This window comes from Cynocephalus volans, chromosome 10 (assembly GCF_027409185.1).
Source record: "Cynocephalus volans isolate mCynVol1 chromosome 10, mCynVol1.pri, whole genome shotgun sequence".
NCBI classification, from domain to species: domain Eukaryota; kingdom Metazoa; phylum Chordata; class Mammalia; order Dermoptera; family Cynocephalidae; genus Cynocephalus; species Cynocephalus volans.
Genome location: NC_084469.1, coordinates 80,219,475 through 80,244,923, shown reverse-complemented (window position 1 = coordinate 80,244,923; position 25,449 = coordinate 80,219,475). Strand labels below are relative to the sequence as shown.

Genomic DNA, 25,449 nt, shown 5'->3' with positions numbered 1-25,449 from the left:
GGCGGGCCCAGGTAGCAGGTTCGGTTGCGCGGGGGCCGCGCGTCGGAGGTAAATACTAGGGCGGTGGATGTGGGGCGCCGGGGCCGGCCCGGGACACGGGCTAGGGAGGCTGGGCAAGGAGTGACGCCCCGCCGCCCGAGGTGAGTGAGCGAGCAAGCGAGCGGCCGGCCGAGCAGCGGGCGGCCCGATGCCCTCGGGCGCCCCTCTCCGGCCTCGGGACGCCTGTAACCGTCGCGGCGACCGCCGGGCCCTGGGTGCCGGCCCGTTAATTTCCCCGGCCCAAGCCGGCCGGGCCCGGGAGGTGCAGAGCCTGCCGACGTCAGCCGGGCTTCCCCACCCCCGGGGCTTCCCACTCCTCCAGCATTCCCGGGAGGGCTCCCGTATCGTGGTAGCGTGGTGGCCGCCGCCGGGACCCCCGGGAGGAGAGAGAGCTTGGTGTGGGAGCAGCGTAGGACGCAGTCTCCCTCTTCTCCGCCCCCCCCCAGTTAAAGATGGGGAAACTGAGGTACGGGTTGCTGATTGGCTCTTAACTGCCCCAGTTGGCATTAAGAGGCCCGGGTTGTAACGTTTCACGTCTGTGCTGTGGGGCGAATGGACTGATCGGTTTTGGGGTGTTTGTGGCTCCCGTCCAGGAGGAGCAGTCGGGATTCTGGCCTCGTTAATGGCGTGTTCTGCTTTTCCTTTCAGTTTCCCCATTTCCAGGGTGAGAATGGTGTTACACAATAATCTGGAGTTCTTTAGTTGGAAGGTGCGCCCTGTTGAGACAGATATTCTTTCTTTCTGTTTTTCTTTATTATATTAACGATATGAAGGGAAATCGTGAAATCTTGAAGGAAGATGGTGTTCTTGAGTTTGGGGCCCAGCTGGGTCAGCTGCCTGGTTATTCATGTACTTGGCATCTTTTCTATTCCACCCCTTGGCATTTGCATGTTTTAGGATGGTTGTCATTTTCCAGCCACCAAGCCTGTGGCCTTGCAGTCTCCCAACCCCCATCATCCCTGCTACCTTCCTCTCCCCAGTTTTCCCTGGAAAGTTGTGTCCTTAGCTCAGCTAAGGAACATTCCTACCTTGCTTTTGAATTCAGTCTAATTAGGAATCTTAATAAGATTGTTCATTTTGCAATCATTGGCTCCCAGAGAAAAACCCAGGCCTTGAGAGGGTGTTCATTCAAGTGTTTGCTTTCTGTACACCCCCTCATGCCTCAAGTAGATTGAATGGCCTTAAGAATTTAGCCTGTCATTCCCTACTGGGTAGTGGGTGGATTTGAACTAGAACAGTATTAGGAGAAAATAATATGCTGGAAAATTTTTTAAAGTTCATGTACTATGAATGTTGATAAAACCCAGAATATTCTCTAATGTTCTGCAGCAAAATAGGTATTCTTGTAAAGATGCCTTCCCCTGGGTGGTAACTTTTGTGAGGAGCTAATAAGGCCAGGATACTTGTTACGTAAAACAGAAACAGACTTAAGCAGCAATGATTTTTGTGGTCTGGTATGCCTAAACTGTGGTTTTGTTTGATTTAAGTAAGTCTTTAATGCAAGAAGAAAGGAATAATTATTTTATTTATCAAACTATTAGTATTTTGTTCCTGATTTTCACACTATGATCTTAGATTTGTCGAGGTTTTTGGTTTTTTAGATCAATTATACAGTTTAAGCATCATACTTGGTGTTAGGCTCTAGGAAGCTGGTTTCAAATGAACCTCAAAATAATTTGGTTTCATAATTGTGAAATTTTCCTTATTTGTTTCAGCTTATATGTGTAACAAAGTGGTATAAAAATTGACCATGACTTCATTCATCCAGAGAATTAGTGAATTTTTAGGCAAAAGTGATTAAATACTCCCAACACTTGAGTCTTTTTCCTTTCTCTCTCCCCCTCTCTCTCTCTCTCTTTTTAACCTGAAAGAAACTAATCACTTAAACAGGGTGAGAAAATGGGATTTTGGCTTTTACTGTTATCGTTTGAGTGATAAGCAAGCCCTTCATTCCTTTCTCACGTACTGAATACCTACCCTATGTCAGGCACTGGTTTTGGGCACTGGAAATATAAAGATGAAGGACTTGGGAATTTACACTTTGTTAGAGTAGTGGCTAGGTTTAACTTTAGTGAAACGTTATGTTCCTTCTTCTGACATTGACATGCAGATGAAGGAGCCAGACTTTTTTTTTAAGCCTTGTAAATCCCACTTGTTTTAGGGACTGTGTACTTGACACACAAGTTACTCTATGAGGAAAATTAAGACAGACTGTCTCCTTTCTGGTCATTCCTATTTAGCTGTTTAGGAATATAATGACTTATTCTTTTAGTGAGAGATGTTCTTTCTTAAAATCATTCTAGCTATCTAGAAGCATTTGGAAAAAGACCCACTTGTCTTCTTCCTTTGGTGTTCACACTGACCTTCCTACCTTCTTGCCATTTATACTTAAGGTCAATTTTTTTTTTTTTTTTTTTTTTTGTCGTTTTTTCGTGACCAGCACTCAGCCAGTGAGTGCACTGGTCATTCCTATATAGGATCCGAACCCGCGGCGGGAGCGTCGCCGCGCTCCCAGCGCAGCACTCTACCGAGTGCACCACGGGCTCGGCCCTTAAGGTCAATTTTTTAGTGTTATTTTTATTCTGATTTAGATAGCCTCCTGTGGGTTTTAAAACAAGCTGGATATCTTAGGAGATACAAAAAGTTCTTGAATTACATGTGTCTTTGTGAGGTTTTTATGAACAGTATAATCTGATAACTTGAGCATCAAATGACATTGTGTCTCCTGGATAAGTTAACTGTTGTCGATTTTATGTAGCTAATGATTAATGATCATTTGTACTTTTAGAACATGGTAATTCTGATCTTTAATATTTTCAGGTGAAACATTCTTGATCATCTTTCCATTGCATTCATGGGAAACTGATAAACATTTGTGCCTTCCAACTCTCATCTTGGTTTAATGACTGTCTGAATACAATTAAATTACTCTTTACTCATGATTCAGACCGTCAACAAGCTCAGATAACGAGATACATTTTCAAATCTATGTGATCCTGAACTGTTCCCTGATCTTCAGTGTTGTCAAAAGAAAGACCTCTGTTCAACATGGTTTTAGGGTTAAATATGTTACTGTTTCCAACTTTTTGATAATCTTCATTCAGTACTTACAGTAATTACCCAGCTTGAAATAAGTAGGATAGTATTTAGATGAGTCATTTGTGATATACTCAGCCTCAGGGTAATTTAACCTGCAAAGTAGTAAGAGAATATATATAAATGAAAATTTCTCCCTTCACAGTGACCAGCCCTCTCCTTACCCCCTGCACCTGCCCTATCCTGATTTTGAATTTGGCTGTGCTTCTGCTTCCTTGTGTTGTCTTACTGCTCCTATGATCTTTACTTAAAGGCAGAAGTTGAGTGAATATCGGATGATTTGTGGAAGGCAGCTGTCATGTCTTAAATCTGTATTTTTCAGTGTCTAATACTATATTGAGTATATAAAAATACTAAATCAATAGACCAACCTTCCTGACTGATAAAGAACTCATTTACAATGTGGTTGAAATCATTCCCTTCATGTTATCTTGAGTCACTTTTACTGATTGGGGTCTTTAAGACTTTAACTATTTAACTACTGTGCATATCCCAGTGAAAGAAGAATGTTGGCATTATATTCATTTCTACAGTGGGAGGAAATATGTGTTAGCATACTTCCATTGTAATACTAGTATTTTGAGAATGTTAATGATAATAAGTTTATTATCTTTTATATCTCTAGACTAGAGCCATAAAGCTCCCCATTCAACTTTCTCTATCCCTGGCAATGAAGAGAATCAATTTTTAATATGATAGTTTCAAATCTGTTCTTAATGTATTCTTTCTAAAAGAGGAAAGGCCACATCCTTTTTATTTTTGGATAATGCTTTTTAAATATTTTATAACTTTTGCTTTGGCTGTTCTGGTTGTCTAACATGACCCATCCTTTTATTGAGTCTAAGCTGATTCACACTTTTGCTAATTCAGATTAGAATAAAATTACTGCTCCTTGTGTGGTTCACTTTAAAATATGATAATTGAAAATCACTATTTATTGCCCTCAACTTTTTTATAAATCAAGTAGTTATATCAATTTTTACTGTGGGCTGTCTCCCTTAAATGATTTGCAAAATGCAATTTGGTAATCAAATTCATTTAAAATATTGTGTCCTAATGCATTACATCTAGTAATTTAGTTTTGTATTGATAATATTTTATTAGCTCTAATGGTTTTTGTTTTTAACTTTGACATGAATTGTTAAGCTAGAGACCCAATAGAGTAGGAGTTGTTGGCATGTAAACAATTATTAAGATTTGAGTAAGTTTCTGATTTTGATATTTAAAATATCGTTCTTAGGAACTTCTAAAAAGAATTTCTTTTCAAAATCGAATTGCTTTACCTTTAAAAAATTTTTTGGATCAAAAATGGAAATACATTTTAAAGAGAACCAAAACTATAGTTCACTTTATTGGAAGTTGCTTTTTGACTATCTCAGTTTTTTAGAGCAAACAGAATGATGTCTGTGCAATAAAGCCTATGCACTTTACTACTAAAGATCCTTTGAGAATTTATATATTCCTTTTTTTGTTATTGTTGCTTTGTTTGTTTTTTTAACACACTAACATATTTCATCATCTGGCTTCTCAGAACTGATTAGAGGCAGTAAGTTGGAAAGCAACAAGGCCGTAAAAGGAGTCAAATGCATACTGCAGGAAACCACAGAAAATGGCTGATTGCAGGGGAAAATGTAGACTGTAGATCTATAGAAAGCAGACACGAGAGCTCAAAAAGCATAATGTAAAGCCTTTTTAACAAAGTAACAAAGAGTCTTGCCTATTGAGAGTCACACAATAATTTATATTCACAGTGATAATTCTATGATCAAGAAAAAAAAAGCCATTTCCTTGTTGAAAAGTTTAAAAGCATTTTAGTAAAAAATGCCAAACACTTCTTTTTGGTACTTTAAAAGAATAGAGCCAAATAAGGGGCGTTGTGGCTGCTTGAGTAGCCCAAGCAGTTTCGTTTGTATGGTGCCAAGATAGACGTATCCACAGGTGTCTTATATAAGTGGCGAGTATAAATTGATCCCATTCCTGCTGAAGTAGACAGTGCCCTCAAGTGGAATTAAAACAAACACATTGCAGAAAGGAAGGAAAAAAAGGAAAGAAAAAGAAGAAAAAAAAAAAAAAAAGAGAGAGAGAGAGAGAGAACCACTTCATGCTCTTCTTCATGCCTCTGTCCTCAATAAATGTTGCACAGATATTTCAGTAATGTTGGTTTGAAGTGTGCCAGACTCTTAGCCTGTTTTGGGTAACCCACACTTCTCATTCTGGCTCGTAGAGGGACAGACTTTTAAAAATGTCACCATTAGGGAATGTCTTATTAATAATTCTTTCTAAAAGAAATGTTACTCTGTGAATAGATTTGCTAGAGTGTTTCATTGTTAAGTTAAACGAAGAAATGAAATTTGGTTCTTTTGTTTTAGGAGTATTCATTTTTTAATTGCAAGAATAAAATAGATAAATATGATAGTGCTCTATCAGTTGCTGCCATTACCCAGAATAATGGAAATGGATACCTTTGTCTCACTGAAGGATGAAATAAGTACTGTATTTAGAAAACAAATAGCTGCATTCTTGTAACAGGGAATACATTGGAACTTTTGTTTTCAACAAAACAGTTATTTAAAATAATGAAGTAAAGTCTCAATTTGAATTAATGAAATTGTGTGATTTTGAGAATCAGGCCACTTAATTATAGAAGATTATTATTCCTGTAAAAACTTTAAATGAACTGAAAACTTTTCAAGATATTTGAAACTGAAAAAGAAATCTTTTGTGTATTCCTTCCTTGTAAACATAGTTAAAATTGTGGTATAAAAACATTTTATACCTTGTTATGCATATCTCCTTGTTATGCAGTCCAAGTTTTGCTGCTGCAGGATTGACCTTTAAAATATCTTTAACATAATAAGATTATAATATCTAATATTTATGATTGTGAGAAATTAAATGATAGCTATGATTAATGTGATTAAAATTTGCCTATCTAAGGACACAATGTACAAGATGAAGGAAATAAAATTGGGTCAGTTGTAAAATGTTCCATTATCAAAATATGGTATACAGATAAATGAATTGTGGTTAAAGTTGCAGAATGTGACTTTATGATATTTTGATTGATATGATAGCCTTTTTGGTTTGTAAGATTTATGTGTGTTTTGCTCAAATACAACAGCTTATCTTAAGTTAGGCAGGATCCATTAAAAATGCTACTTTTTAAAGTTGAAAAATGTCAGAATATGTGTATAAGGGTAACCTTTAAAATTTTTATTGGAATCTGACTTCATAAATTGCAGTGTCTGGATGGAAACAAACATTATATTATCTTTGAAGGGACTTTACAATTGGATTTCCTTAATTAAATATGCACAGTTACAGTAGATACAAGTAATATATGTCTTTTAGCCCTTTTAGATATTTTTGGAAATATTTCGTGTGTGTGTGTGTGTGTGTGTGTGTGTGTGTGTTTTTACTAGTCAAATGATATTTTTAAGAGTCTTTAACCTTAATTTTAGGTCATGTAGAATGAAGTCTAAAGTTTATTTTTGCTTGTTCACCAGGCATTTCGATTTGCTGTCTTTTTACAGTATGGACACCAAATGGCTAAAAACATGCTTTGGGACTGCCAGTGAATTTATTTTTTGCGGTTTTACAACAAACTTATTGGTAGTTCCCTTTTTTTTGAGTTAATATTTTGACGTTATTATCACAATGAGTTCAGGCTTATGGAGCCAAGAAAAAGTTACTTCATCCTACTGGGAAGAGCGGATTTTTTATTTGCTTCTTCAAGAATGCAGTGTTACAGACAAGCAAACGCAAAAACTCCTGAAAGTACCAAAGGGGAGCATAGGACAGTATATCCAGGATCGTTCGGTGGGGCATTCGAGGATTCCTTCTGCAAAAGGCAAGAAAAATCAGATTGGATTAAAAATTCTAGAGCAACCTCATGCGGTTCTCTTTGTTGATGAAAAGGATGTTGTAGAAATAAATGAAAAATTCACAGAGTTACTTTTGGCAATTACCAATTGTGAGGAGAGGTTCAGCCTGTTTAAAAACAGAAACAGACTAAGTAAAGGCCTTCAAATAGATGTGGGCTGCCCTGTGAAAGTACAGCTGAGATCTGGGGAAGATAAATTTCCTGGAGTTGTGCGCTTCAGGGGACCCTTATTAGCAGAGAGGACGGTGTCGGGAATATTCTTTGGAGTAGAATTGCTGGTAAGTTTGATAAACCATTTTAGTGGGCTGTGCATGTGTGTTTGTGTGTATTTGTATGCACATATGCATTTTTCCCCCTTTAGTACAAAATAAGTTTTCCCAGAAGTCTTCTATAGGTATAGTACACATAGTCCTTAGGATTTACTTTTTTTTTTTTTTTTCTGACCGGTAGGGGGATCACAACCCTCTGCACTCTGCACGGTGTCGTCCTCACCATGCTCAGCCAGTGAGCGCACTGGCCATCCCTATATAGGATCCCTATATAGGATCCGAACCCACCGCCCCGGCGCTACCAGCGCCACACTCTTCCGAGTGAACCACAGGGCTGGCCCCCAGGATTTACTTTTTAATGATGAATTGAGTTGATCTAAAGAATGAAATCAAGAAAGCAAACCCATTTACAATAGTTGCCCCCAACCCCCCACAAAAAACCTAGGAATCAATTTAACCGAGGAGGTGAAATATCTCTACAATGAGAACTACAAAACACTGCTGAAAGAAATGAATGAGGACACAAAAAGATTGAAAGGCACCCTGTCCTCCTGGATTGGAAGAATTATTGTTGTGAAAATGTCCATACTACCCAAAACAATCTACAAATTCTTAAAAACTTTAAAACTATCTGCTATACTTGTAGTAGGAACATACAAATAAATCACATAGTTATTGAAGACTTACCAACTCTTAGAAATTTTAACATTGCTTTTATTAAAAATGAGCTTTACCAATTTAATTGCTTCAAAAATTAATTATCTTGTGACATTATCATCTATAGGTTTCTCAGTTCTTCTTAATGTGTGCTAAGTAATGATGACTTAGATATAAGATTTTTCTAATAAGCTGCAGCAATTTAAACTTGCTTATAGCTGTCCCAGATAATATATGTAAAAGTTATCTTGGAATTTATTTCTCCTGGAAAGAAACCCGAGAACTCTGTGATGTGTTTCCAAATTTAATATTAATTCTCAAGAACTTAAATGTCAGTTACATTTTGACATTCTTGCAAATAGAATTTCATGCCTTTCTTGTGTCCTGATTTACTTTTTTTAAGCAGTGATTGTAAAACAATTGGGGATTTGAGTCCCAGTTATGCCATTTACTAGCTGTATTGCTGGGTTACTTAACCAACCCACTTAACTTCTCTAAATCTGCTTCTTCATATGTAAAATGGTGATAATAGTACATGACTTAAAATGTTTTTGTGATACGTTGATACAAGATTTAGCATATGGTAAGTGCTTGATAAATGGAGCTAACATCACTGTTATTTTAATATAATTCTTTTATGACAAAATTAATGTTAAAATCACAATGTAGAATGCAGCCCAGCTCTCTCATAATAGAATTATGGTTTGAGATTATCAAGTAATTTTATTTCAGCATCAGATACAGCTTCTTATTTTTTAAAACATCCTAAATCCAACAGCAACTGCTAATAATTATATTTCTTATTATATGTATCATTTAGAATTTTTCCAAAGTGATTTCTCCAAAATCCCCAGAGTGGATTCTTTTTCCTGTGGATCACCTTTCTATATCCATCTATTTTTCTTTCTCTCTCTGTCTTGAAAACTAGGAAGAAGGTCGTGGTCAAGGTTTCACTGATGGGGTATATCAAGGGAAACAGCTCTTTCAGTGTGATGAAGATTGTGGAGTGTTTGTTGCATTGGACAAGCTAGAAATCATAGAAGATGATGACAATGGATTGGAAAGTGATTATGCAGGTCCAGTGGACACAATACAGGTTGAACTCCCCCCTTTGGAAATCAACTCCAGAGTATCCTTGAAGGTTGGAGAAACTATAGAATCTGGAACAGTTATATTCTGTGATGTTTTACCAGGAAAAGAAAGCTTAGGATATTTTGTTGGTGTGGACATGGTAAGAAAATTTTAGATTATATTGTCTTTGTGAACATATGTATTAGTTTTATGGCCGATTTAGTTACAAATTGAACACTTTGAGTATTTAAAATGGACTAATTTGAAATACTTTAAAGAACATGTTCTAATTTATCTTTGGTAATGGAACATTGAAATGGGACAGTAGTGTAGGTATAGAATTACATTTACTTTTTCCAATTTGAATAAACTGGAATATTGTTATCAGTCTTTTATAATGTTATCAGGCTTATTATGATAGCTGACCAGTAGACCAAAAAAAAAAAAAAAAACCCAAAAAACAAGATGCTTTATTTTTATTTAGGATGTCACTCATTTAAAACTTTTTTTGTTGTGGTAATATACTTAACCTAAAATTTACCATTTTAACCATTTTCAAATGTATAGTTCAGTGGCATTAAGTATATTCACATATTTGTATCATCACCGCTATCTATCTCCAGAACTTTTTTATCATCCCCAACTGAAACTTTATACCTATTAAACAACTGTCCACTCTTCCCACCCTCTGTTAACCACACCTCTGTCTCTGTGAATTTGCCTGTTCCAGGCATCTCATGTAAGTGGAATCATACAATATTAGTTCTTTTGTTTGTGTCACTCATTTTTAATATTAGCTTACAATTGTATTTATTAATAATGGATAATTCCAGTACAGCAAGTCAAATATACCTGTGGTATTAAGAGAATGAGAAGAAAAAGACTGAGAACATTTTTGTCATAGATAGAAAATATGGGCAAAAATTTGCTAGTTATAAAGAAGGAAGTTCATACAGAATTATAAAGCACTAGAATGAGTTAGGAGAGGACATGAGTAATAGGTAGACTGTTGTATAGGTAGACCCTTGTACTCACGATGGGGCTGTTTTTAGTAACAATTTTTATCTGTTCACCTGTACCTTTTGGTTGATAGGGTATGAATGTTCTCAGAAATTCTATTTGATACTCATTAGTTAGTTACTAAACAAACATTTACTGTACTCTTCCTATGTGAAAAGTTAGAGCCAAAGTAAAACATAAGGATACCTTTTAACCAATATTCTTTAAATATTGATTCAGAATTTACTTAGAGGAGAAATTGTGGGCTGGGTGGGTAGAAGGAAGATTGGAGAAAGAGGGCCACTGGTCATTGGGGTTAGTCTCCCCTTTTTCAAGTCATTTGGCTCAGGCCCCCAACTTGGCAAAAGCCCTTTAGGCCCTACCCTCCTTAGGTGGCAGTCTAGGGATCCTCTTCTCTACCCAGGGCAAGCTGCCTCAAGGTTTGCCCTGCCAGCTTCTCTCCCTGCCTCTGTCCATCCCCCCGTTGGCTTGTGCAAGCATTTGTTCCAAACACTTCTAGTGTGCTCCTTGAAAGGAAAGTTCTAGCAAATGCAATTTTCTTCATTTCTTTTTATTTCCAGGGACATTTTAGCATGCTGTACACATTTGCACTCAGAGCAATTATCTAACTGGCTCATCTCCTAATCTGGCCCCATGAACAGCACTGTATTAATTGGTGCTAATTTGGAATATAAAATAATTAAATATAAAAAATCTCCATTTTGGAGGAAATTCTTGCATATGCGTAAAATGACAAAAGAACAATTAAAAAGTTGACTTTCTGTGTACAGAGAGGTCTACAGGAGTTTAAATGGACTATTTAAACACTCGGGGAATACAAAGGAGTGATCAGAGCAAGCAGGGCTAATTAGGGGTGGGTTTCTGGGTGAAATAATGTGTTATTAACAAATCTACCTATGCAATACAATGTCTTTTTAAACCTCAGATAGATGTTATTCTATAGGCTAGTATTTATTGTCCAGTAAAGTATGAAAAACACTTTTGATTCCTTGCTTATACATGGATTTACTATAACTTAATTATTGTTGGATCTCATTTTTACAAAAACAAACAAATAAACAAACAAAAAAGCCTTATTACTATGCCAATTATTCCTAATATATTCTTTCTTTCTTTTAGGGAAAACAGTTAAGATTTACTAATGTAAAATATTTTGGAGGATCCTTTTATGAAAAATGCTTTCATATTTACACTGAGGAGGGTTTCAAAATTTAATCTACTGTTTAATTTCTAGGATAACCCTATTGGCAACTGGGATGGAAGATTTGATGGAATACAGCTTTGTAGTTTTGCAAGTGTTGAAAGTACAATTCTTTTACACATCAGTGATATCATCCCAGGTATGTTTTCTTTATGTCTTATATATTTATAAGGCAGAGTTTCTAAGTTGTTTTTTGTTATGAGGATATAAATATAAGCTTCAAGATGCATTTTTTGAACTTGACTTTTATATGTGGAATTGTTATTAAATGCAATATACTTTCTTACCCCTTAATGAAAACAGTGAAAATTTTTATTTGTGTATGGTGGCATTTATACATTATCGTTCACTTTTTTTTCTTTTTTCTTTTTTAAATCACCTATCCATTCTTAGCAGGGGAGAAAAAGCCCTTTCTGGTAGTTAGAAGGATCAGAAAATGTAATAAATTGCTACCTGTTTGAGTGAGAGCTTAGTTTAAACTAGCCTTTAAGCAGATATTGGTCATCTAATTTAATCTAATCTACTGTGGAGAGAATTCTTGCTTCATGACCTATGAGATCCCTTTCAGTTTTGAGATTATATAATTGATCAGGTTTCATGACTCTGTAGTCAGAAACAGATCACTCAGGGGCTGGCCGGTTAGCTCAGTTGGTAGAGTGTGGTGCTGAGAACATTAAGGTCAAAGGTTTGGATCCCCGTACCTGCCAGCCACCAAAAATACAAAAAAAAAAGAAAAAAAAAAAAAAAATTCTTAAGCAACCTTTTATTTTGCCTCAAACAAGTAGCACCTAATAGCTGCTGTTAGGTAATTTACAAATTCCTATTGATAGTGCATCTCCCTGCTCTTAGAATTCTCAGTGATAGGCTAGTGCAGTTAAGCTTACAGAGGCATTCAGAGATGGTGATTCTTATTGAGCATTATGCAACTGTGAATAAAATGTCAGAAAGCCTGAAGGTAGAATAGCCAGAAATGTACCAGGCCCTGAAATTAGATGACTTGTATTTTTTTACATTCTTGACAAACTTAGAAGGCAGTCTTAATGATCCCCATTTTGCTAAGAAAAAATTGGGCCTCAGATGGGACTGGGATTGCCTAAAAGCAAATTAAGTGATAGAGCCAGAATTCAAATCCAGACCTGTCTGATTATAAAGCTGTTTTCTCTTCTCTACCTCTCCACTCCAAATCCTATGTATACACTTAGGATGTGAAAACCGTACTTCTCAGCATAGAAAACCATACTTCTCAGCCTCACATGTATACTTGGGAATATTGTTTCTATGGAGATGTATTTTGTCTAGTTCTATGAAAGCTGAATTTTACTGTAGCAAGGATTACAACTGAATAGGTAAACTAAATTGTTTTTTTGCTTCTAGTGTTTTTCCATTATTGCTAATTTTGACACAGAACACTTTTTAGTTTCCCACAGGTGATTTCAGGCCTTCAGTTCCTTTTTTTGTAAAAATGGAGAGTCTAATACTAGATGATCCTTAAGGTTCCTTCTAGCCTGCACTGTTTACCCTTCCTGTTTCGCTGTTGGTGTGGCAAGTAATAATGCTTGTTTTTCAGAGTTAGGAAATGCTTTCTACTTTAGCTTTTAGCTTTAGAGCAAGATTCCATTAATTCAGTTGGAGGTATGGGATTCAAATGATAGCTTTACTTCAGTTTTGTCTTGTAAAAGTCTGACATAGTTTGCTTTTCTTCATTTCTTTAAAATCGGTTTTTAATTTCTTACAAATTGGATTCGTAGCTATTTCTTTACTTCCCTTTGAAAACAAATGGTTTACATTCAGGGTAAGACATACATGTGGTTGATATTTTATTTAGCGCTATTTAATTTACTTTTTCATGCCTGTTTATGGAGATAACACAATTTTTGATTTTATGTACTGAGATACTTTTTAATGTTATAATACATGCTTCTTGTTTAAAAAGCAGTCTTATGAAAGGTCATTTCTTCATTCAGATATTATTAAGCCCTTATTTAGGCTTCTTTTAGATGCTGAGGATATAGTAGGAAGCAAAACAAAAATTCTTCTCAGTGGAGCTTTCATTTTAGAGAGTGGAGATAGACAATAAGTAAGTAAAATATATGATGACTTAGGTGGTGGTTAAGATGGAGAAGGATAAACAAGGTAAGGGGGAAAGGAGTGTTGAGTTGGAGGGTGGGATTTTTCTCTTTCATATAGGGTAGTCCCAATGAATCTCTCTAATAAGGTGACATTTCAGCTCTTGACATGAAGGACATTTGGGAGTAAGCACATGGATTCCAAGGGGGAGCCCAAGGCTGCAGCCAGCTTGGCCAGTTTGAGCAATGTCAAGAGTTCATTGTGGCTTCAGCAGACTGGGCAAGGGAGAGAGATAGGAGCAACAGGGGGAGCTGGAATAGGTAGGGCTAAGTGGGCTGTTATATGGATTCTTGCTTTTACTTTGAAGGAGATGGGTAGCTACAGATGGATTTTGAGTAAAGAACAGCTTATCCTAATTTACATCTTAAAATGATCACTCTGGCTGTATGTTAGGAATTGACAATCTAGAGGACAGTAACAGGGTGACCAGAAAGGAGACTTGCAGTTATCCATGTGAGAGATGATGGTGGCGTGGATTGGGTTGGTGCAATGAAGTTGGTGAAAAGTGAATGGATTTGGGTATAATTTAAAGAGAGCTAACAAGATTTGTAGATGGTTTAGGTTGGGGTTTGAGTGAAAGAGACAGAGGAATCAAGGATGACTCTATGGTTTGAATTGAGCAACTGGAAGGCTGTGGAGGCTATTTACTGAAGTGAGAAAGACAACAGAAAGAGCAGGTGTGTGTGTTGGAAGTCAGGATTTTGGTTTTGAATATGTTAACGTTGAGATACCTATTAAACAATTTCATTTGAATGTTTACATTAATATTATAAGAATGCTTCTTTAAATCCTTAAAGATGGGTGATAGTGCTGACATTTTTCATATTTAAAAAACTCTTTGTTGTGGAATATATTTGCAAAACGGTATATAAAAACATATCTTAAGAATCATAATGAACGCTCATGTAACTTACCATCCAGGTTAAGAAATAGAACATTTTAAGCACCCTAGAAACCACCTGTGTGTGTGCTTTCTTTCATTATGATTGCAGTCTCCCCCCAGTGGTAACCACTATTCTGTTTTGTTTTGGGTTTTTTTTGGTTAATTACTTCCTTGCTTTTCTTTATGGTTTTATTATCTCTATCTAAACAATATTTTATTTAGTTTAGCCTGTTTTTGAACTTAATATTGATTGAATTATACTGACTGTTCTTTAATTGCTTGTGTAGTTTACTTGAAATGTATTTCGAGATTCTTTTCTGTGTATTAATAGTTTATTCACTCTCTCTGTTTCATAGTATATTTCATTGTGCAAATATCCCACAATTTAGTGACCCATTGTAATGTTAATTTGAGTTTATTTGGACATTTGGGTTTTGGGTGATTTCCACATCCTCTTCGACACTTGGTACTGATTAAAATTTCTGCCCATCTGATGGCTGAGAAATGGTATCTCAAGGTGGTTTTAATTTGTAGTTCCCTGGTTACAAGTAGGCTTGGTGAGCTTTTCATGTTTTTGGAACATTTGCGTCTTCTTTTATTAAACAACTATTTGTGTCTTTTGCCTGTTTTTCTGTTGAGTTTGTTTATTGATTGATGAGTTCTCCATTTAAGAAATTTTAATAATTTTTTTTAACATTTATTCCTATCTGTTGTCTATTTTTTATTGGTCTTTTTTTTCACTGATTTATTTCCCGTGTGTTAGGGAGGTAAAGTTTTTTTTGTGATATGAGGTGCAAATGTTCCCTACTCCTCCACCCCCATTGTCTTTTTTTTATTGTTTATCTGGTCACCCTCATTTTTTATGGTGGTAAAATATGCATAACAAGATTTAACATTTTAACCACTTTTAAGTGTACATCCAGTGGCATTCAGCACACTTACAGTGTTGTGCAAGCATCACTACAATCTATTTCCAGACTTTTTTCATCATCCCATACAGAAACTCTATACCCGTTAAGAATTAACTTCCCATTCCTCTCTCCCCTCAGCCTCTGATCTCTATTCTCTTTCTGTCTTTATGAATTTGCCTTTTCTAGGAACCTCATATAACTGGAATCATACAATATTTGTCATTTGTATGTAACATTTCACTTAGCATAATGTCTTTTGACTTTGCTTTTGGTGTTTTTGCTGTGCAGGATTTTAAAATTTTTATGCAATTGAATTTATCAATTTTGAATTTCTTTATGTTTTCTTCTAATACTCTTGTGGTTTTATTTTTTATGTATATATCTTTCTTTGATCCATTTTTATTTAATGTGGTAAACAGTATAAAATATGGATCCAATTTAGTTTTTTTTTTTTTCTCCAGAAAGGCACCCAGTTGTCCCAATATCATTTATTTAAAAGTCTATCTTCTGGTTTGAAATGACACTTAATTACACTAAATTCCCGTGTGTACTTTGGTATATTTTTGGACTTTCTATTCTGTCTACTCAGGTTTCAGTACCAAATTGTTTTTAATGATTCTTTATGATATGTTTTAATATTAACAGCACTAGTCCCCTCTCATTGTTCGTCTGAATTTTTCTATTTTACATTGTCTTCTAAAAGTTTGATAGCTTTGCCTTTCACATTAAAGTCTATAATCCACATAGATTTGATTTTGGGTAAGATACGAGATATGGGTACGAGTACCCAATTTTATCTGCTCTGTTTGCTGTGTATAAATCAAGTTTCTACACATGTATGTATGGATCTCTTTCTGGGCTCTGTTCTTTCCCTCCACTAACTATTGGCCTTCATCATCACAGATTTATTTATTTTTTATTTTTAAAATTTTTTGGGGAGGTTCCAAACCCTCGACCTTGGTATTACAAGGCGTGCTCTAACAGCTGAGCTAACTGGTCAGCCCCTATCATCATAGCTTTAGAATGATAGCTGTGAGAGTACATTTCCTGTCTTGTTCTTTTTCTAATGAATGTCTTAGCTGTCGTTGGCCCTTGGCTCTTCATTATAAGTTTAACTATAAGCTTCTCAAATATTACAAGAGAGTTACATTAGGATTTTGATTGGAATTGCAGTTAATCTGCAGAACAATCTGAGAATTATTTTTATTATACTAAAATGTTTAATACATGAACATTGTTTGTATATCCTTTCATTTATTTAATTTCCTTTTAGTAAAATTTTATAATTTTCCCTGTGAAGAGCTTGCATGAATTTTGGTACATTATAAATTAAAGCATATTTTTTAACAGTGTTTTGCTGATGCATAGAAGAAATACAATTGACTTTTTAAAAAACATCTTTATTGAGATCTAATTCACATACTTTACAATTTACTCCTTTAAAGTGTACAATTCAATGTATTTTAGTATATTTACAGATGTTCACAATCATCAATATGGTCAATTTTTATCACCTCAAAAAGAATCCCTGTACCTTTTAGCTCTCACTCCCTTAACCCTTCATTCTGGTTAGTCTGAAGCAACTACTAACCGACTTTCTGTCTCTGTGTTTTCCTATTCTGAACATTTCATTTAAATTAAGACTTAGCATATTTTCAAGCTCATCCATGTTGTAGCATATATCAGTACTTTGTTACTTTCTATGCCTAAATAATATTCCGTTGCATGGATATACCACATTTTGTTTATCTGTTCATCAGTTGATAGACACTTGGGTTGTTTTCACCTTTTGGTTATAATGAATAAGCTGCTATATACATTTATATACAAGTTTTTGTGAGGACATATGTTTTCGTTTTTCTTGGGTGTATATCTAGGAGTGAAATTGCTAGGTTATATGATAACTTTATGTTTAATCATTTGTGGAACTGCCAGACTGTTTTCCAAAGTGGTTGCACCATTTTACATTCCCATTAACAGTGTATAAGGGTTCTGATTTCTTCATATCCTAGTCAATACTTGTTATTATTTGACTTTTTGATTCTAGACATCTGAGTGGGAGTGAAGTGGTATCTCAATTGACTTTTGTGTGCTGATTTTTGATACATATATATAAATATATATTATATATATAATATGTAATAACAGTCTTATTAAAATCTCTAATTCATGATTTATCTGTGGGTTACTTTTTTTAGTAACCAGTTGTATATTCTGCAAATGTTTTGCCTCTTCCTTCTAATCCTCATATCTTTTATTTATTTATTTATTTTTTCTCATATCTTTTATTTTTAAAAAATGATTTCTTACTGTCCTAGCTAGAACCTCTAAATACAATATTGGATAGAAGTGGTGATAGGCATCTTGGTCTTGTTTCTGATCTTAAAGGGAATGCTTTCAGCATTTCACTCTTAATTATTATTTTTGTCATAGGATTTTATTGTTATTGATGTCATTTATCAGGTTAGAAGAGTATCCTACTGTTCCTAGTTTTCTAGTAGTTTTATCATGAATAGATGTTGAATTTTATCTAACTCTTTTTTTCTGTTGAGATAATCTGATGTTTTTTTTTTTCTTTCAATCTGCTGATTTTTAAATTTTAAATCAACCTTAGCATTCCTGATATAAATCCAACTTCACTGTGATTCATACATTGTTTAGTCCAGTTTGCTAGTATTCGCATGTTGTTTTTTAATCTAGATTCTTAAGAAATCTGTATTTTTCCCTTCTGACCTTGTCTGGTTTTGGAATCAAGGTTATGCTTGCCTTATAAAGTGCATGGGAAAAATTTCTTCTTTTGGTTCTTTGAAAGAGTTAATGTAAGTTGGACATTATCTGTTCCTCAAATATTCCTCTTTGTGGAAGTATTTAACTACTGATTAAATGTCCTTTAATGTTTCTATTTATTTTCGAGTGCCTTTTGTAAGTTTTATTTTTTTATGAATTTATCTATTTCTGTGTTTTCAAAGTTTTGGGCATAACATTGTTCATAAAATCCTCTTATTTTCAGTTTAATCTCAGCAGCTTCTGCAGTTATGCTCCTATTTTTGTGTAAAATATTAATTGTTTGTGTCCTTTCTATTCTCTTTGTCAATCTTACCAGAGATTTCTCACTTTCATTCTTTTGAAGAACCAATTGTTGACTTTCTTAATCCTTTGTAGATGTATTTGTTTCCTGTTTCAGTAATTTCTGTTTTTTAAATTATTTTTTTCCTTTGACTTTTTGGGTATTTATTCTGTTTTTTTTTTCCCCCTGACTCCTTAAGTTTTGATGTTTAGCTTATTAGGTTTTAGTCTTTTTTTCCCTAATGTAAAGCATCAAAGGCTTGTCTCTATATACCCACCTGGTTGCATTCACAAGATTTGTTATGTACTTATCTTTTTCTTTTCATTCCTGGATAGATCTTCATGGTATGTAGTTATTTTGTTACTATTAAATTTAAAGTATTTTCTAATTTTCTTCATGATTTTTTTTAATGAGTTATTTTAAGATGTGCTTTTAATTTTTTTTGTTTTTGTCATCATTAATTATTTACTCAACACCAATCCTTTGAAATTTGTTGAAACGAGCTTTATGGCCTTGTACAATGATTAATTTTCAGAAATGTTTCAAGCATACTTAAAAAGAATGTGTTTTCTCCAATCGTAGTTACATGCATTGCATGCATATTTTGTATACTGTTTCTTAGGTCAAGCTAATTTATTATGCTGTTCAAATTCCATATGTGATTACTGATTTTTCAATGGCTAGATCTATCAGTTACTGAACAAGGTATGTTAAAACTTCCCATTATGATGGTAGATTTGTTAATTTATTAATATTAATTAATACCTTCTTAATTCTATAAATGTTTGCTTTAACTTTGAAACTGTTATTTGCTACATACAGGTTTAGAATTTTTAGGTATCTAGAATTTGGAATTGTTATATCTTCCAGGTATAACAATTCCATTTGAACTGTTGATCATTATGTAATGACCATCTTCATCTCTAGTAATTGTTTTTGCCTTAATTTCTGTTTTGTATGATATAGACAGATTTTCTTTTGGTAATTATTTTATAGGCGTATCTCTTTTTTATCATTTATGTTTGGATATGGCTCTTATAGTAGCATACAAAGGTACTTCAAAAAGTGGAAAAATAGAATTAAAAGTTAATACAAGTATTTCCATGAACTTGAAGTTCCCTTGTATAGCTGGAATTCTTTTTTTTTTTTAATCTACTTTGAAAATTTTTGTATTTTGAAGATTTAAATCTATTAATATTTATCTTTACTGATATTTAGATTTCTTTCTACCGTCTTATGTGTTTTCTATCGGTCCTACTTTTTCTGCACTACCCCCAGTGTGATTTTCATACTGATATATATCTTTTCCTACTTTCCTCATTCCATTTACTCATCTATTCCACTTGGGTATTTTTAGACAGCATTTTTTTTTTATCAGTTCTGATTATTTCTGTCTTTTAATTGTGTCATTTACTGTAATTACGTGTATTATTGGATTTAGAACTTTCATTTTACTGTTTTTTCTTTGTCCCTGTGTTTTTCATTTCTCTTATATTCCTTTTTTTGCCTATTTTTGTAGATCATTTGAAAATTTTTAAGAATTATATTTTAATCTATTGGCTTTTAAACTATATTTCATTGTACTGTTGTTATTAGTGGTTACTCCAATGATTACAATATATATCTTTCGTATTTCAGTCTAATTAGTTTAATATTGTACCACTTTATGTAAAATGTAGAAACCTTGCAACCATAGGTCCTTATACATCTTCTCTATTATTTTTGTTGTTAATTGCCATATTCATTACATCCATGCACATTAAAAACCCGTAAGACAATGTTACATCTTTTGCTGAGATAGTCATACCTATTTTTAAAAGAAATTAAAAGATCCAAGTATCCACCTGTGATTATTTTCTTTAATCCTGAAGAACTTCTTTTGGCTTTTCTTAAAAGTTCAGGACTACTAGAAATGAATTTTTCTTAATTGGGTTTCTCTTAATTTTCTTTTATCTGAAAATGTATTTATTTTGTCTTCATATTTGAAGGATGTTTTGAATGCATATTGAATTCAGGGTTGGCAATTTTTTTCTTTCTGCTTTAAAGATGATTTTCTGCTATCTTCTGGCTTTCACAGTTTCTGATAAGAAGACAGCAGGAATTTGAATCATCCTTCCCCTGAATGTCATGTAATACATTGTTTCTCTCGGGATGTGCCGACGATTTTCTGTTTTTTTTTTTTTTTTTCCTTGATCATCCAGTTTTATTTATTTATTTATTTTATTTTAAAAAAAATTTTATCATGTCGATGTACATTGTGGCTGATTATTGTTGCCCATCACCAAAACCTCCCTCCCTCCTCCCTCCCCCCCACCCCCCAACAGTGTCCTTTCTGTTTGCTTGTCATATCAACTTCAAGTAATTGTGGTTGTTATATCTTCTCCCCCCCCCCGGTTTTTTTTTTTTTTGTGTGTGTGTGTGTGAATTATATATTAATTTTTAGCTCCCACCAATAAGTGAGAACATGTGGTATTTCTCTTTCTGTGCCTGACTTGTTTCACTTAATATAATTCTCTCAGGGTCCATCCATGTTGTTGCAAATGGCAGTATTTCATTCGTTTTTATAGCTGAGTAGTATTCCATTGTGTAGATGTACCACATTTTCCGTATCCACTCATCTGATGGTGGACATTTGGGCTGGTTCCAACTCTTGGCTATTGTAAAGAGTGCTGCGATGAACATAGGGGAACAGGTATACCTTCGACTTGATAATTTCTATTCCTCTGGGTATATTCCCAACAGTGGGATAGCTGGGTCGTATGGTAGATCTATCTGCAATTGTTTGAGGAACCTCCATACCATTTGCCATAGAGGCTGCACCATTTTGCAGTCCCATCAACAATGTATGAGAGTTCCTTTTTCTCCGCAACCTCGCCAGCATTTATCGTTCAGAGTCTTTTGGATTTTGGCCATCCTAACTGGGGTTAGATGGTATCTCAGTGTGGTTTTGATTTGCATTTCCTGGATGCTGAGTGATGTTGAGCATTTTTTCATATGTCTGTTGGCCATTTGTATATCTTCCTTAGAGAAATGCCTACTTAGCTCTTTTGCCCATTTTTTAATTGGGTTGCTTGTTTTCTTCTTGTAAAGTTGTTTGAGTTCCTTATATATTCTGGATATTAATCCTTTGTCAGATGTATATTTTGCAAATATTTTCTCCCACTCTGTTGGTTGTCTTTTAACTCTGTTAATTGTTTCTTTTGCTGTGCAGAAGCTTTTTAGTTTGATATAATCCCATTTGTTTATTTTTCCTTTGGTTGCCCGTGCTTTTGGGGTCGTATTCATGAAGTCTGTGCCCAGTCCTATTTCCTGAAGTGTTTCTCCTATGGTTTCTTTGAGAAGTTTTATTGTTTCAGGGTGTATATTTAAATCCTTAATCCATTTTGAGTTGATTTTAGTATACGGTGAGAGGTATGGATCTAGTTTCATTCTCCTGCATATGGATATCCAGTTATCCCAGCACCATTTGCTGAAGAGGCAGTCCCTTCCCCAGTGAATAAGCTTGGTGCCTTTGTCAAAGATCAGATGGCAGTAAGTGTGTGGGTTGATTTCTGGATTCTCTATTCTATTCCATTGATCAGTGTGTCTGTTTTTATGCCAGTACCATACAGTTTTGGTTATTATAGCTTTGTAGTATAGCTTAAAGTCAGGTAGTGTTATGCCTCCAGCTTTATTTTTTTTGCTCAGCATTGCTTTGGCTATGTGTGGTCTTTTATTGTTCCATATAAATGTCTGGATAGTTTTTTCCATTTCTGAGAAAAATGTCTTTGGAATTTTGATGGGGATTGCATTGAATTTGTATATCACTTTGGGTAGTATGGACATTTTCACTATGTTGATTCTTCCAATCCAAGAGCATGGAATATCTTTCCATCTTCTTGTATCCTCTCTAATTTCTCTCAGCAGTGGTTTGTAGTTCTCATTATAGAGATTTTTCACCTCCTTGGTTAACTCAATTCCTAAGTATTTTATTTTTTTGGTGGCTATTGTAAATGGGCAGGCTTTCTTGATTTCTCCTTCTGCATGTTCACTATTGGAGAAAAGAAATGCTACTGATTTTTGTGTGTTGATTTTGTATCCTGCTACTGTGCTGAGATCATTTATCAATTCCAAGAGTTTTTTTGTAGAGGTTTTAGGCTGTTCGATATATAGGATCATGTCATCTGCAAACAGGGACAGTTTGACTTCATCTTTTCCAATCTGGATGCCCTTTATTTCCTTCTCTTCTCTGATTGCTCTGGCTAATACTTCCAACACTATGTTGAATAGGAGTGGTGAGAGTGGGCATCCTTGTCTAGTTCCTGTTCTTAAAGGAAAAGCTTTCATCTTTTCCCCATTCAGGATGATATTGGCAGTGGGTTTGTCATATATGGCTTTAATTATGTTGAGATACTTTCCCTCTATACCTAACTTATAGAGGGTCTTTGTCATGAATGAGTGCTGAACTTTATCCAATGCTTTTTCAGCATCTATAGAGATGATCATATGGTCCTTGTGTTTGATTTTATTAATATGGTGTATCACATTTATTGATTTGCATATGTTGAACCAACCTTGCATCCCTGGGATGAATCCCACTTGATCATGGTGAATAATTTTACGTATGTGTTGCTGTATTCTGTTTGCTAGTATTTTAGTGAGGATTTTTGCATCTATATTCATCAAGGATATCGGCCTGTAGTTTTCTTTTTTGGTTATATCTTTACCTGGTTTTGGTATCAGGATGATGTTTGCTTCCTAGAATGAGTTTGGGAGATTTGCGTCTGTTTCAATCTTTTGGAATAAAGAATCGGTGTCAATTCCTGTTTGAATGTTTGGTAAAATTCTCCTGTGAATCCATCTGGTCCTGGGCTTTTCTTTGTTGGGAGCCTTCTGATAACAGCTTCAATCTCCTTTATTGTTATTGGTCTGTTCAAATTTTCTACGTCTTCATGGTTCAGTTTTGGGAGCTTGTGTGTGTCCAGAAATTTATCCATGTCCTCCAGATTTTCAAATTTATTGGCGTATAGTTGTTTATAGTAGTCTCGAATGATTCCTTGTATTTCAGATGACTCAGTTGTAATATTGCCTTTTTCATTTCTAATTTTTGTTATTTGAGTCTTCTCTCTTCTTTTTTTTGTTAGCCATGCTAATGGTTTGTCAATTTTATTTATCTTTTCAAAACACCAACTTTTTGATTCGTTGATCTTTTGAATTGTTTTTTGGTTTTCAGTTTCATTCAGTTCTGCTCTGATCTTAATGATTTCTTTCCGTCTGCTAACTTTAGGTTTGGATTGTTCTTGTTTTTCTAGTTCTTTAAGGTGAAGTGTTAGGTTGTTCACTTGCCATCTTTCCATTCTTCTGAGGTGAGCATTTAATGCAATAAATTTCCCCCTTAATACTGCTTTTGCAGTATCCCACAGGTTTTGGTATGATGTATCATTGTTTTCATTAGGTTCAATAAATTTTTTGATTTCCTGCTTGATTTCTTCTTGGACCCATATGTCATTAAGTAGAATGCTGTTTAATTTCCATGTGTTTGTATAGTTTCCAGAGTTTCATTTGTTATTAATTTCTCATTGTGGTCTGAGAAGATACATGGGATAATTCCAATTTTTTTGAATTTATTGAGACTTGATTTGTGACCTAATATGTGATCTATCCTGGAGAATGATCCATGTGCTGATGAGAAGAATGAATATTCTGAGGTTGTTGGATGGAATGTTCTGTAGATATCTGCCAATTCCAATTGGTCTAGAGTCTTGTTGAGATCTTTTTTTTGATGTTTATTCATTGTGGCAGGGGGTTTCACAGTCCACCGGTTTGAGACTATTGACTAACTAAGATGTTGCTGTGGTTGCCAATTTGGTATGGCTACCTCCGTGACTGCTCAGTTGGCCTTTAGTGCCTTGTGTGTATGGTTGCCTTGGGTCTTGGGCCTCTCCGGGGAGCCACCTTTCTGGTCAGCTTGGACTCTGCTGGGTTGCTGGATCACGTACCACAGGGTGTGTGATCTCTGTTGAGCTTTCACTTCCCATGCAGGACTTCTCCCTGTTCCGTGTGCTCTGGCCTGGGCTGTTGGATCGTGCAGTGGTGACCCAACAGGGTGTGTGGTTTCTGTCGAGTCTCCGCCTCCCTGGCCACACGTCTCCCCGCTCTGTGCGCACTGGGCTGGGCTGGGACGTGTCTCCTGGAACCCTCGTCTATCAGCTGGGCCTTCAAGACCCTGCTCAGCACTGTCTCATCCAGGAAGTCTACCTGGTTTCTGCTAGGCACAGACAACCGGTCGCTCTGGGTGCCTTTGTAGCACTGTGTAGATCTTTCTCGGGACTTATCACCTTCCTCCTGGTATCGCGGTTATTTGTGTACTTGTCTTATCTCCCACACCAGAGTGTGAGCTCCTCGGGGGAGGAGCCTGCAGCACACGGTTCACCTTTGTATCCCCCCGGCCCGGACGAGTCCGGTGCCCGCCTGCAGACAGCTCTCCGGGAGGTTTAAGCGGACTTGGGAACTCTCCTACCACACTATTCCCAACCAGAAATTGGTTAGGCGTTTTTCCGAACTGGTGGCCGTAGAGATGGTATCTGCCTCCCAGTAACACGAAGTTTACTGGAGGCCGGAGTCCAGGGTGTGGTGGAGTGGCAGTCTGCCCCACCCGTACTTCCTTGCCCTCCCGACACTGGCCGGGGACGCCCCACGCCACCAGCCCCGCCAGAGAACCGCGGAGGGAGTGGGAGGGGAGGCCAGCCCGCAGGCCCTGGGAAGCCCCGCGCCGGGGCAAGCAAGTGGGAAGGCTCAGTGAGGAGTCGAGCCAGGCCGGAGCTGCCACCACCTGAGAAAATGGAGGCAGCCCCGGGGCGGTGAGTGGCCTGGTGATGCAGGCGGAAGCCGGGTGAGCGTCAGCCCCCTGAGCAGGGCTGGGCCAGGGGTCACTCACAGGGCTGTGCCAGGTCGGGCGCTCACTCTCTGCCTCTGGTTTGTCGCCTTCCCCGTTCTCAGTTCCCGCCGCCTCGGGCTGCTTGCTCGGTCCCGCGGCGTGGCTCGGGCACTCCCAGGAATCTTCTTTTATGCCGGCCTGAAACCTCAAATCATGAATAGGGCAGCTGGCCGCCTTCAGCGCGGCCCCGGCCTCCGGGATCCTGTCTGCATCCACAGCAGCCCTGGCGCCATGTTCCCTGTTTAGAGACTCGCTTTTGCAGCTACGAAACAGTTCTTCTCCTGCTCCACACTTCAAAGCTGTTGCCTG

At 36.2% G+C, this 25,449-nt stretch overlaps 1 protein-coding gene across 6 annotated transcripts in view; it reads left to right on the top strand.

Moving 5' to 3' along the window:
- Positions 1 to 25,449, top strand: part of CYLD (CYLD lysine 63 deubiquitinase) — a 63,739-nt gene continuing 38,290 nt past the window's right edge. For 3 of the 6 annotated variants that reach the window (XM_063109179.1, XM_063109178.1, XM_063109174.1), the window contains exons 1-4: positions 55 to 140; positions 6,642 to 7,296; positions 8,873 to 9,175; positions 11,270 to 11,375. In XM_063109179.1, coding sequence (XP_062965249.1) covers positions 6,793 to 7,296; positions 8,873 to 9,175; positions 11,270 to 11,375 — 913 coding nt within the window. In that variant the 5' untranslated portion in view covers positions 55 to 140; positions 6,642 to 6,792. The other 3 variants (XM_063109176.1, XM_063109177.1, XM_063109175.1) reach the window with 3 other exon arrangements.